Source organism: Saimiri boliviensis, chromosome 20 (genome assembly GCF_048565385.1).
Source record: "Saimiri boliviensis isolate mSaiBol1 chromosome 20, mSaiBol1.pri, whole genome shotgun sequence".
NCBI lineage: Eukaryota > Metazoa > Chordata > Mammalia > Primates > Cebidae > Saimiri > Saimiri boliviensis.
In genome coordinates this window covers 8,491,009-8,505,444 of record NC_133468.1, presented here as the reverse complement: position 1 = coordinate 8,505,444, position 14,436 = coordinate 8,491,009, and the positions used below count along the sequence as shown (strand labels likewise).

The 14,436-nt window shown below is 39.7% G+C and overlaps 1 protein-coding gene across 3 annotated transcripts in view; it reads left to right on the top strand.

The window, feature by feature from the left end:
- Positions 1 to 12,246, top strand: part of SFXN1 (sideroflexin 1) — a 43,907-nt gene extending 31,661 nt beyond the window's left edge. For all 3 annotated transcript variants that reach the window (XM_039460565.2, XM_074390538.1, XM_074390539.1), the window contains 3 exons: positions 3,729 to 3,778; positions 4,512 to 4,559; positions 9,453 to 12,246. In XM_039460565.2, coding sequence (XP_039316499.1) covers positions 3,729 to 3,778; positions 4,512 to 4,559; positions 9,453 to 9,549 — 195 coding nt within the window. In that variant the 3' untranslated portion in view covers positions 9,550 to 12,246. The remainder of the gene's footprint in view (positions 1 to 3,728; positions 3,779 to 4,511; positions 4,560 to 9,452) is intronic.
- Positions 12,247 to 14,436: the final 2,190 nt, after the last annotated feature.

Sequence of the window (14,436 nt, the reverse complement as noted above, 5' to 3'; positions counted from 1 at the left end):
ATTAGCTCTCAGTGGTTCATCGAATCTAAATGTAAAAGTCTACAACTGTAAACTTCCAGAAGAAAGTACAATAGAACACTAGGGCTAGGCAAAGACTTATTAGACTCAACATGGAAAGCACAGTCCATAAAAGAAAAATTGATAAATTAGACTTTGTCAGAATTTTAAAATTCTGTTCTTCAACACTATACAGAAAATGAAGAGAAGAAACAGCATGGGAAAAACTGTTTACAAGGCATGTATGTGATAAAGGACTTGTGTCCGGAATACATGAAGGACCCATAGTACTTAAGCTGGGCAAAAGGTTTGAACAGACACTGTACCAAATACATACAGATATCAAATAAGTACCTAAACAATTCTCAGTATCTTTAGTCATTGGGAAATCTAAATTAAAACTACATGAGCTGCCACTAAACACCTATTAGAATGTCAAAAACTAAAAAGATTGACCATAGCAAATGTTGGTGAGGAAACAGAGGAACTGAAGCCCTCATCACTGCTGGTAAGAATCGATGTGGTACAGTCACGTGAGAAAACAGTTAGCTAGTTTCTTACAAAGTTAAACATATGCTGCCCTATGATCCAGCCATTTCCTTGCTAGTTATTTACCTAGGAAAAACAGAAGCACATGTTCGTAAAGGACCCATGTTTATAGCCGCTTTATTTGTAATACCCCAAAACTAGAAACAACTCAAATGCTCAACAACAGGAAAATGGATAAACACCTTGTGAATATCCATACAAGGGAATCTTAACTCCGCAATAAAAAGGAACCAACTAGGGCTGCATACAACACGAATGAGTCTCAAAGTAATTACATAAAAGAATAGATACTGTATATCGAATCCGAGAAAATGGAAACTGATATATAGTGACAGAAAGACGAGAGGTGGCCATTTAATGGGGTGCAGGGTTTACAGAAAAGGGAGGAACTGAAAGGGCTACAAGGAACAAAGAGACCATCCAGGGTGGTGAATATTTTCATTATTTTGATTGTGGTGATGGCTTCACAGCTACATACATATGTCAGAACTTATACACATTCAATATGTGCATTAAATAAATGTGTATCATTTAATGTGTATATATAACTTATGCACATTATAATTTGTATATACACATTTATAATTTCATTCACTTGCCCACTATGTATTATAATTACACATGTATATACACATTTATAATTTAATGTGTATAGAGAACTTATATGTGCATTAAGTAAATGTGTGTCATTTAATGTGTATGTCAATAAAGCTATTAGAGGCCAGGCATGGTGGCTCACGCCTGTAATCCCAGCACTTTAGGAGGCTGAGGCGGGCTGATCACGAGGTCAGGAGTTCAAGATCAGGCTGACCAACATGGTGAAACCCTGTCTCTATAAAAATACAAAAATTATCTGGGTGTGGTGGCAGGCTCCTATAGTCCCAGCTATTCAGGAGGCTGAAGCAGGAGAATCATTTGAACCCAGGAGGCGGAAGTTGCAGTGAGCCAAGATCCCACCATGGTACTCTAGCCTGGGTGATAGAGCAAGACTCCGTCTCAAAAAAAATAAATAAAATAAAAAATAAAGTAAAGCTATTAGAAAAACATAATTGGGGGAGAAATAATTTAGAGTAATTAACTTTTGAGCTCTTCATTGAATACATTTTTATGTATATTCATCTATATATGAATATATATTCATATTTATATATTATATATGACTTTTAAAGATATATATATATCTTTTAAACATATAATTAATCTCTTTAATTCATTTGGACTTTTCATCTAAACATCCTCTGCTTGCATAATTCTGTTAGGTAAGATATGGCCCTACCACAAGAAATTTTGCAAATATCTAGTGGAACACCAAACATCCTTAGCTGACTAATGTATCAGACTTTTTAACTGAGAGATAGGGATGAATAAGGCAGGTTGGGGTGCTGGGGTAGGAGCTGGAAGAAGAGAGAACATCAGGCTGCTTTTTGCCGGATACTAAAACTGTCTAGGAGCCTGTCTGTGCGAGGAGCCTTTCCATCCAAACCCTCTGCATGAGCCACAGTCAGTACGTAGTTTGCACATGCCCACCTCCAAGGTGGCACACAGCTGCTCACTTTTGGATACCAGTTTGGCCCAGTTTTCTGCAGCCCAGAGTCCATTTGAAATGAGCAGGCTGTTGGCTGGGTGCGGTGTCTCACACCTATAATCCCAGCACTTCGGGAGGCTGAGGCGGGTGGATCACCTGTGTCAGGAATTTGAGACCAGCCTGGCCAACATGGTGAAACCTCATTTCTACTAAAAATATTGAAAATTAGCTGGGCATGGTGGTGGGCACCTGTAATCCCAGCTACTTGGGAGGCTGAGGTAGGAGAATCGTTTGAACCTGGGAGGCAGAGGTTGCAGTGAGCTGAGATTGTGCCACTGCACTCCAGTCTGAGTGACATAGTGGACTCCATCTCAAAAAATAAAAAGAAAATTTTAAATGAGGCTGCTCTGACAGGGTCAGGTTTATCCACGCACCAGCTCTTGCTCAGTACTTCACTTGCCTTCTCATCACCAAGTCTGCCCGGCCCAGATGTCACCTGGCTAGGAAGTACCACGGGAGTCTTTAGCATCTCCTTATGATAATCCTTTGTCATCAAACAAAGACAATTACCCAAGATACAGTGATTTCCTTTCATCCTATCTTTTGTGGGGAGGGGCCCCTCTGTGTATCCTATGAGAATCAGTTTCCTTGATGATGCTTCTCCCTTCCTCTCTATTCCATCGCTTTCCACCCTTAACGCTGATCCTCCTGATGAACCTTTTCTCCAGAAGAGTCTCTTTGGGGCCCACGGTACGCCTCCCATGCACATTGTCTTCTAACAGCTTGTGTTGACTCTTAACTAAGCTGGCTGATTTTATTACAACCAGCTCACACCTTGGTAGGAGTGATTTGTGTGGCCTTATGTAACCATATATCTCATCACTCTTTATATTGTGTATTTAAGTACCACTCCTTTTTTAAAACTAAAAATCTAACAGCATTTATTCTCCAAAAGACCAACCAACTTGTTCATTTCCATTAAAAAAAAAAAAAGTGTGACTAGCAAAAATGTTTTATGCCAGAAATAGTTTTAACCACACTGACAGCAACTAAAACCAAGAAAGACGAGGTGCAAAGTGGGGTGAGAGATGGTAAGCATTTGTTGGGTTTCTGATATGTTCCAGGCACCATACTAGGTGCTTTATGAATGTGATCTGGCATATCTTCATCCACACACTTTTAGGAAGCTGTTAATGATGTTCATTTTGCACCATAACAAGGGAACGGAAGCTTGGAGAGGCTAGGCTCTGTCTGCGCTTCCCCACAATCAGGAACTAAGCAGGAGGGCAGACTTGAGTTCAGGTTCATTTGTCTTCAGACCTTGGCACCAGGCTATCCTACCTCCCCAGCCAGGGGATACATCACAATTAATTGACAGCTATTTCCCCACCTCCAGTACATACCCAAGCAGTGCTCAGATTAAATGTGAAATAGGGGAAGAAATAGAAGCCACTTGATCTTTGCATGTGTGTTGATTTACAGATCAAAGAAGGCTACAGGAAGTTCGAATAACACCCTTGTTGCAGCGTTTCCCCCAAATTTCGCCACATTCTATCTGAATTTTGTAATGTGATAAGGTTCCTTACAGTTAATCAGAAGAAATTGTCTCTAAGACTCTGTATAAAAAGCATTCAAAGTCTTTTATTTCTCAACACAGAGGTTCCCATGGATGAGCGCACCCATTCAAGTTGGGTTAGTTGGCTTCTGGTGAGTAGGAATTACTTTTTACATAATTAATTTCTTTTAAAAATATAAATACACAGTGTATGAAAAGTGAGTGGGTAATATAGGATACAAATTTTGAAACTGAGGCCATCTCAGAACATCTGGAATATATGGCCCCAAATAATTAAATAGAAGTTAACTGTCTTTAGAGAAACCTACAACATGGGCGGCTATTTGTGTGATTCTTTTTTTTTTTTTTTTTTTTTTTTTTTGAGACGGAGTTTCCCTCTTGTTACCCAGGCTGGAGTGCAATGGCGCGATCTGGGTTCACCACAACCTCCGCCTCCTGGGTTGAGGCAATTCTCCTGCCTCAGCCTCCCGAGTAGCTGATATTACAGGCACGTACCACCATGCCCAGCTAATTTTTTGTATTTTTAGTAGAGACGGGTTTTCACCATGTTGACCCAGATGGTCTCGATCTCTTGACCTCATGATCCACCCGCCTCGGCCTCCCAAAGTGCTGGGATTACAGGCGTGAGCCACCGTGCCCGGCCTGTGTGATTCTTTTTTAAATTATCTCTGTGACTTTTTTTTTTTCATTATTTTGGCAATCCTAGGTAATAAAACTTACACCAACAGGACATATTTTTGTTAGACAACACAAAACATAATACTCTGAGGAAAGAAGGGATTCTTATAAAAGTAAAATAGAAAAATAATCTGAAAAGCTGACAGTTTAAAATGGTCTGACTTTTTTTTTGTATTTTTTTTTAAGTTTGGTGTTTGCTACACCCCTGTGTTGTGCCCTGTTTCCTCAGAAAAGGTATGTATTTGTTATTCAGAATAATCATGAGTTTTAATCCTGAAAACCAGTTGAAGGCGCAGGTGCCATTATTCCATTTCACTAGCAGGAAAGTTGAGAGTCAAAAGATACTGAAGCCAGTGTCTCTAAAAGGAAGGGATAGAGGCAGAAATCAAACCCACATCTGTCTAATTTCAGATGTACCCTGTTCTTTTCTACCCCGTTCCATTAAATCTGAAAATGCTTGATTCTTCTGTAAGAATCAGACTAATTCTGGTACAAATTTGCTTTTATGAAAATTTAAAATATGATCCAATCCACTGGCAAATGCATCTGTAATACAGATATGATAGGTTGTAAATTCCACCTCCAGGGAGAGCAATTGTATGCCCTTAGCTTAGGTGGTTGATATATTTGCTTGCCTTCTTCCCACTTAATTTTTTGCCTTAAAAGCTTTCTTGTGCATGCCTTTCATCATAAGCTGCCCTCGAATCCTGCCTTTGATGTGAGAACAGGACTAACTGGCATTAAATCGGCATTTTCTACGTCTAGTTCTCTAGCCTGCTCTTGGTGTGATGCCAACACACAAGCAGTGGCATTTTGTTGTCTTTTGTTTTCTGTAAGTGTTACCAGGCCCCTTGCCTTGGTAATAGCCTTTCCTTTGTGGGCCAGTACGTCCCAAACATGTGATCTTTAATCCCCTAGCCTTGCGGAGTAGGTTTTGGATGAGGTGTTCTAGAGCTAATGCTGTCAGATCCCTCTGCCTGACACAGAACTCCACCTCGTATCTACTTTTCCACTCTATCTCTGACCGTGCTGTTCTTTAATAGAAATTTAAATCTCACGGACAGGAGTTCTTCATTACCTTGGGGCCTACTGAGGAGTCCCCCTCAAAGAGGGCAGGACCTTCAGAACTTGCCCTGGCAGCCTGATTCAGATGAATTTCCTCATCTCTAAAGTGGAATAATGATAACCTGTTTAATTGTACAAGCCCCAGAGTCTCAGGGCTCACCCTGAAAATGTTCATTTCTCTAGTATGTGGCTTATGAATACTGGCGGTCAGCAGCTGACCTTGACTCAGCGATTTAGACACCGAGCACATAAAATGCCGAGGGGCATGCCTGATACCAAGAAAACTCATAAGAAATGTAGCTGTAATTATTTTCAGATTAAAGGATTTTAGATTTGAAAACCCACCGAGAAACTTTCTACTTTGGCCTTGATTTTGTTGTAGTGCTGCAAGAAAAATATATAGTCTAACATTTATTTTTTATGATTCATTTAAACTCTAGGTGTAGAAAAGAAAAGCTTTCTGTAACTATTAGTGTCCTTAAGTCAAGGCCCTCAGAAAGTGTGTGGTTTTACCTTTGGGAAACCAATGATCTTGTTTTACTCTATTTTAAAATAGCTGTTTTGCTGTTTATACACTGTTTATATGTCTGGCTTCTTCAGGTCTCTTGCTCCTCGATTTCGTAGAGTAGGATTAATAATATTCCTTGGCAATATTATGCAGCCATCAAAAACGATGAGTTCACGTCCTTTATAGGACATGGATGAACCTGGAAACCATCATTCTCAGCAAACTGACACAAGAGCAGAAAATCAAACACCGTATATTCTCGCTCATAGGCGGGTGTTGAACAATGAGAACACATGGACACAGGGAGGGGAGCACTACACACTGGGGTCTGTTGGGGGGAAATGGGGGAGGGGCGGGGGGTGGGGAGGTGGGAAGAGATAGCATGGGGAGAAATGACAGATACAGGTGAGGGGACGGAAGGCAGCAAAGCACACTGCCATGTGTGTACCTATGCAACAATCTTGCATGTTCATCACATGTACCCCAAAACCTAAAATGCAATTAAAAAAAAAAGAAAAAAAAAAAAAATTCCTTGGCTCATAACACACTATCCTCATTGATCCAAGCATGACCCTGTTTTGCTTATTTTTATTTTATTTGTACTAATAATGTAATGAATATCCATGAATTCAGTGCCCAGTGAGGCAGGAGAATCACTTGAATCCAGGAGGTGGAGGTTGTGGTGAGCCGAGATCGCACCACTGCACTCTATACTGGGCAACAGAGCAAGACTGTCTCAAAGAAAAATAAAAACAGAAAAACAAAAATTATATATGTATATGTATGTATGTATATATATATATATATGACCAATAAGTTACAGCTTATAGGCTCCTCCCAACCTGTGTCCCTGCCTCCCCTGTAGATTTAACCATTATGCTGAATTTCATGCTCTTCATTTTATATATGTGTGTATGTATTTGGTTTGTCTTCTTTGGAACATTTTAGACAAGCGTGTCACCATGTCATAAGATATATAGTCTTCTAGTACTTATTCGTTTTATTCAGTATCAGAACTAAGATTCATCCACATGAGTGCATGCACCTGTAATCCATTCATTGTTACTGTTGTATGATAGTGCATTTTATGAATGCACCACAGTTGCCCATCTGCTATGTGAGCAAGTGATGATGAAAACATACTTTAGTAACATTTTTGAGAAGTAGCAAGTGTGTTGATTTGAGAGACAGTTATAGCTTTAAACGTTTATATTATGAAAAATAGCTGAAAATCAATATGCTAAATGTCCAACTTAAGTTTTAAAAAAAAGCACAAAAGGATAAACATCAGAAAAGAAGGAAGGAAGGAGATAAGATCAGAAATGAATAAAATAAATAGAAAGAGTAGAGGATCAACAAAGTGAAAACTTGGCTCTTTGAAATAGAAACAGACAATTGTCTGGTGAGATTAATTAAAACAAAAAGAAAAGCCGGGTGCGGTGGCTCACACCTGTTAATCCGAGCACTTTGGGAAGCCAAAGCAGGCGGATCACAAGGTCAAGAGATCCAGAGCATCCTGGCCAACATGGTGAAACCCCATCTCTGCTAAAAATGCGAAAATGAGCTGGGTGTGGTGGCACGCACCTGTAATCCCAGCTACTCGGGAGGCTGAGTCTGGAGAATCACCTGAACCCGGGAGGCAGAGATTGCAATGAGTCAAGATTGTGCCACTGCACTCCAGCCTGCCAACAAAGAAAGACTCTACCTAAAAAAAAAAAAAAAAAGAAAGAAAAGAAAGAAAGAAAGAAAGGCACAAATAATATGAATGAAAAAGTGATGTAACTATAGATTCAGCAGTGATTAAAAATCATATTATCAACATTATGTCAATAGATTTGAAAACAGACAGACAAATTTCTGGAAAAAAAATATTGGTAAAGCTGAAATATTAGAAAGAATAGGCAAGACAGTCATTACAGACGCTGAAGCAGCATTTAATCTTCCTCCTACAAAGCAAACACAAGAACCAGGTAGTTTTACAGGTGAGTTTTTCCCAACTGTCAAGAAACAGTAACAATGAATGGATTACAATTTCAAATAAACTCTCCTAGAAGATAAAAAAGAGAATACTCCCCATCATCCACTAAAGTTTGAATAACTTTAATTTCAACATCAGACTTGGACCTTTAACGTACGTTAATAGTAATTACAGATACTTAGAGGTCAATGGCAAAACAGAAGGACCAAGAGACAGCATAGCAGAGCTTTTGGATCAAGAAAGGTCTGACTTCAACACCTCAGTTGTACCTCAGGTTTGAGAGTTTTCATAAAGATTGAAATGCATCATGTCTGGCCCAGAAAATAAGCAGTAAGTCATAGCCATTATCATTGCCATCATTAATCTCATCATCATCATTTAAAATTACCAAAAGGCCCACTACATAAAAAATAGTCACTGTGGGATGCTTTTCCTACCCTTTTTCTATATTTGTAATTTTTTAAATTTGCTTTGCACATTTTTAATATAAACTTATATTCTGACTTTTTTAATCTTACAGTCTATCACATGTCAGCTATATTAAATACCAATATTTTAATCATTTTTTAGAGACAGGATCTCACTCTGTTGCTCAGGCTGGAGTGCAGTGGCACAGTCATAGCTCACTACAGCCTTGAACTCCTGGGCTCGAGCAGTCCTCCTGCCTCAGCCTCCCGAGTAGCAGGGGCCACAGGCATACACCACCATACCTGTCTTATTTTTTATTTTATAGAGAAAAAATTTGGGTCTCACTATGTTGCCCAAGCTGGTCTCAAACTCCTGGCTTCAGGAAATCCTCCTGCTTCAGCCACACAAAGCTCGGAGATGACAGGTGTGAGCCGCTGCACCCAGCCCCGAATAATTTTCTTAAAATTAATTACATATCAAAATATTAGCAGTTTTTCTGGTAGTGGGTATTCTGGACAGTTTCTCTTTATGCTTTTATTTAATGTGTATGCATTTCTCTTAAAGAATAAGCTTTAATATATATAAACCCATAATACCTTCAAATACATTTTTAAGTACTTAAAGACTAACAATAGTTATCTCTCAGTGGGACTATAAATGTTTCCTTTTGTTTTGTACATTTTAGTATTTTCTAAAAGTTTTTTAATAAGCATGTATTATACAGTAAACAAAAGCACGTTAATGCAGGCAAACTTTTATGTTATCCATTTCACTGATTCATCCCTTTTTTATCAATGGTGGGCATTGCAAATGATGGATACTGTTTTTCTTGGGAAGTGGCATGGCCACAAATGGTTTTCCTAACACCAGCAGAGTCTCAGAATGTCATCACCATACACTCTTGCCAGCAATAAGAGATTTCAGCTTTTAAAAATATGAGAGGTAAAAAGGGTTGGGTGTTGGGTTCTTAAGATGCGTTTCTTTCATGACGAGTGACAGTTTTCCGAAAGGAACATGATCTCATTTTCCAGCCGCATGAAGCATTCCTGGAACAAGACCCGCTATACCAGTCTTGGGCTCTCCACACCTGTGCCTTCTTCCTGCTCTTTCTGGGTTCTGATTCTCACCTCTGCCTATGTAATAACCTATCATTTCTCCCTTATCCCAGTTCCATGTCTGTGACAAGCTTGGAGGCCGAGTTGCAAGCTAAGATCCAAGAAAGCCATCCTGAATTGCGGCGTGTGTACTTTAATAAGGGACTGTAAAGGAGGGAAGGACATGTCTGCAGCTCACTCTGCCATTGCAAAGCTGGTGTAGCCATGCTGGTGAGAAAAATCCTGTTCAACCCGGGTTCTCCCAGTTACAAAAACCTTTCAAAGACCCACTTTAGCCTTTTAGAATAAAGCTGCTACTTTAACAGAGCACTTGGTGTGGGCCAAGCGTCTGACACCTCTTGACTCTCTTACATTGAATCATGTTAAGATTTATAGAAATACCTTCCTATAGCTTTTATAGTCATTGTTTTTCAAAGACAATATCCCAGCCCTCTCCCAGGGTTTTAAAAAAGCACTGGTAGACATGGAATAGGTGCTCAGTATATGGTCAGTAAATGTTCTGGTGATTATCAATCAGTGAAAACAGAATCTGTTTAAAATACTGAATTTTCATCTCACTTCCATTGCAAGTCAACGCGAGATCTCAGCAGTGAACTGGGAAAACACAAAAGCTCTGGGCTAACCTGTAAAAACTGGCCCTGAAATATTAAAGGCAGTTTGCTTCTAGTTTGGCGACTGTGCTGGCCCAATGTCGATGATGAAGTGTTTGGATTTGTAGGGCAAAAGCTCCTTCACACCCCTTCCAAAAGTCAGTTACGGACCAGTGCAACATGCCTCCCCTGCTGGATAATTACATACATTCAGATTGTGAGTAGATTTCCTTGGTAGACTTTAATTTATTGTTTTATATTCTTATACAGATATTAATCTTACCTTGCAGTTACTGACTTTGTATTCAGCTATTTACATCATATGACTGAAATGTACAAATGTCAAGTTTTGGAAGTATATTCAATACCAATGCTGTATGAGTGGGCTGAATGTAGTTTGTTGTTTTTTTTCCTATAAGAAGTGAGACCACAGTTCCAGCTACCTACCTGTCTTTTCTTCTCATTCTTATAGATCTCTTCGACTTTCAGAAAGATACAGTGATAATGTGTATGAATCAGTCACGGTGAATTTTACTTGAATATTGTATGTTACATTCCACCTCATTTAAAAATAATGAAACCATGTACCACTGTTTACATCATTTGTAGTGATTCCACAGATAATATATTTCATAGAGCAGATTATGTTTCAAGTCTGTAGGTGTTTAACGTCATATACGGTCAACCCTCTGTATCCGTGAGCTGCACCTCTGTGAATTCAACCAAGTTTGGATGGAAAATCTTTTTTAAAAAGGTACAAAATATATATAACAATGAAAAATAATACAAATTTAAAAACCAGTACAGTATAACAACTATTGACATAGTGCTGACATTGTATTAAGTGTTACAAGTAATCTAGAGATGATTTAAAGTATACAGGAGGATGTGCCTAGGTTATATGCAAATACTGCACCATTTCATATCAGGAACTTGAGCATCCGCAGATATTAGTATCGGAGAGCGGTCCTGGAACGACTCACCCACGGATACTGAGGGGCGACATTTCTTGAAGTGATGAAGCGTAGATCATTGTATTCAGAGATTGTAAGTGAAAAAAATATAAAAACTATTTAGTTTTGACAGATTTTTTTTCTGACAATGTGACCAGAATTGAATTTCCTCATAAAGAAAAAATGGCGTGCCTTGTGTCTTGTGTTTCTCTTTTCTCTGAAAGGATTAATAGATCTGAAGCTTTGGGCCACTCGGAGCCTTCCTCGATCCTGCCAGAATCTTCTCATTTAGATTTTCTGTCTTAAACCATTTAAAGCAAAATGGCTTCCCTGTGACATTCTGGCCTTGGACAGATTCTGTTGTCCTTGACGCGTCTCTTTAAAAAGTGGTAAAAGCCTGAAATTCAGGGCAGATCTCCATGAGAGGTTGAAGGGGCTCTTTTCATAAGAAGCTAAGGCACCTGCTGCCTGCCCGGCTGTCCCTCTCCTCTCAGAGTCCCCCCTGCCTGGTGATCTGTAGCTCCATTTCAGAACATTAACCTCCAGCGAAGAGCTAATGACTGATAAACTAACCAAACTTTTACACACTCCAGTTATGTGTGTTAAAGGTTATAAAAGGGATGGCCGGGCTTGGTGGCTCACGCCTGTAATTCCAGCACTTTGGGAGGCTGAGGCAGGTGAATCACCTGAGGTCGGGAGTTTGAGACCAGCCTCACCAACATGGAGAAACCCCATCTCTACTAAAAATACAAAAAATTAGCCAACCATGGTGGTGCATGCCTGTAATCTTAGCTACTCAGGAGACTGAGGCAGGAGAATTGCTTGAACCCGGGAGGCAGAGGTTGCAGTGAGCCGAGATCGCGCCATTGCACACCAGCCTGGGTGACGAGTGAAACTCTGTCTCAAAAAAAAAAAAAAGGTTTTAAAATAAAAGGGATGGTGGACATGGAGTTGCGTCTTTTTAAACATTGTTTTTTGATGCTTCAGACTCTTAATGCTTTTATATAAAGCTGTCAACTGTATATGTTGATCATGGTTTATAACAAAGAACAAATAAACCAAGATTGGCAAACATTGCCAGTCTTGTGGAAATACCTTTTCTGGAGGAAAAAATCCACATGAAATGCAATAAAGCTAAGTAGTTATTAATATTTCTATTAACATATAAAGGATTATGATTGTAAGTGTTTACTGACTGGCAGTTTGTATTTCAGTATTAGCACAGTGTCTTGCCAGCATTGGAGGCCATGTATTATTTCAGTTCAACTGGATGAAATGTTAAATAAACTCAGAATGAAAACAAATTCTCTCTTTCATTTGTACATAAAGGATAAAGCAGTTTGTATGTTACAGTTGATGGTGCTTTTCATTCAAACTTAATACCTACAGTACCATCAGTAACTCCTAATGAAAAGCTATTTTTGTATTACCCCTTTAACAGGAAATATATTTCTATTTTGGGCTACCAGTCTTTCACCTTTTTGAGCCTCATATACATAGAGGTACCCCCACTCCCCTAACTCTGCAACAGTGTGATTCCAGGAATATTAATTATGGGTGTGAGAGATGGATTTCAGCTTTAGACCCTGATAGCCAACACCACTGCACATGACAGTGATATAAAAGTGCTTTTATATTATTGATCTGATTCTAACCTGGAACTGGCATTTATCGTAGTTAACAGAGATAGTCTAAATTAACCTAAGACTGGGGAGTGCCTTAATAAAAGACTTACTACAGAACTGAGCATTTTCACTTCCTTGGCCATGTTTCTACATTTGTTTTACTACTGTAACTCTGATGTCACTAACATTATTTAAATAAGAGTGTGGGTCTAGAACTCAGACAGAGCCAGGTCCAATCTTCATTGCACCCATTTATAAAGGATATGCATTTGGGCCAATGACATTCTCTGTGACCTTCAGTTTCGTGTTTTTTGTTTTGACTGTTTGGAGAAATCGTTGAATCATAGAGTTGTTACAAAGATTAAATGAGCTAATCCCTGCACAGCAGTTGCCATATTGCCTGGCACTTAGTAAACATTCAATGAATGGTTGCCTCTTGTATATTTGCTCTAGAGACAGTGGGTGTGCATTCGAAATGCCAGTATATCATTGCTAAAGGTAAGATTTCAGAACCCTGTCAAGTTTGCCAGAGGTAGCCCACAACTTATCTAAAAATATCAGATTAAAATGGTCAAGTGGAGACTTTAAATTCATTCCTTCAAAATGTGCAACAAATGGCCGGGCACGGTGGCTTACACCTGTAATCCCAACACGTTGAGAGATTGAGGAGGCAGAACGCAAGGTCAAGAAATCGAGACCATCCTGGGCAACATAGTGAAACCCTATCTCTACTAAAAATACAAAAGTTAGCCGGGTGTGGTGGCATGCACCTGTAGTCCCAGCTACTCGGGAGGCTGAGGCAGGAGAATCACTTGAACCCGGGAGAAGGAGGTTGCAGTGAGCCAAGATTGCACCACTGCACTCCAGCCTGATGACAAAGCCAGGCTCCATCTCAGGAAAAAAAAAAAAAAAAAAAAAAAGTCAAACAATTAAGGTTTTACATAAATGAGACAGAATTCGGAAGAGTCTCCACTCACAAATGAAAAAATGGCTTGCATTAGTGAAGTGCATGTTCCATGCTGCTCCTGGTCACTTGAAAACCAGATCTGACACCCACACCTACAGCCTTGTCCAAAAATGTAGGCAACTGGAATATACTAATAAAATTAGGGTTTGTTTTTGTTTTTGTTTTTTTTTTCTGCGTATTCAGAGTTTTACTAAAAGCTGCAGGAAAGTAAGATTACATTTGGTGGGATGATAATAAGGCATCACTTAAACCTTAAATAATCAAAGTGTGGTCCTCAGACCAGAAATATCCAAGCTTGTTAGAAATGTAGATTCTTCAGCCAGACCCAGACCTGCTGAGCCAGGATCTGGCAATACCAAGAGCCCCAGTGATCCCGGTACACGTCACAGTGTGCGAAGTTCTGGCTAAAGCCACATGCCTGGTGTTCCCAGGGGTCAGTGAGCTTCACTGGGTCAATTTGAGGGCAACTTGTGATTTTCTATGAATTTGAGTATTTGCTCCTCACCAGATTCCAAGAAACCACGGGAAGGTGAAGGGGTCATCGTTGACATACTTGGGGGCACAGTAACAAGCTTATGAAGGCAAGGATTTGGATTCCTGTTTTGTTCACTGCCGTATCCCCAGCACCTAGAGCAATTGACACCAGCCCAGGGGCCATTCAGTCATTGCTTTCAACCTGGGCTACTTCTAGGAATCTACAAAGTGTCCGCACCTGCTACCCAAATGTGGAAAAGGGGCCATGTTATGTTACAAAGAGGTCGTCACCAGCATGTGGAAAGAACAGGGAGTAAGATTTTCTGAGGAGAGCTAGAGGGGAAACGACTGTGAGCAACCGCGTTGTAACTGTTGTTCTGAAATGAGCCCTTTCCTCACAGAGCACGGTGCCTCCAAGTTTCTGGAAC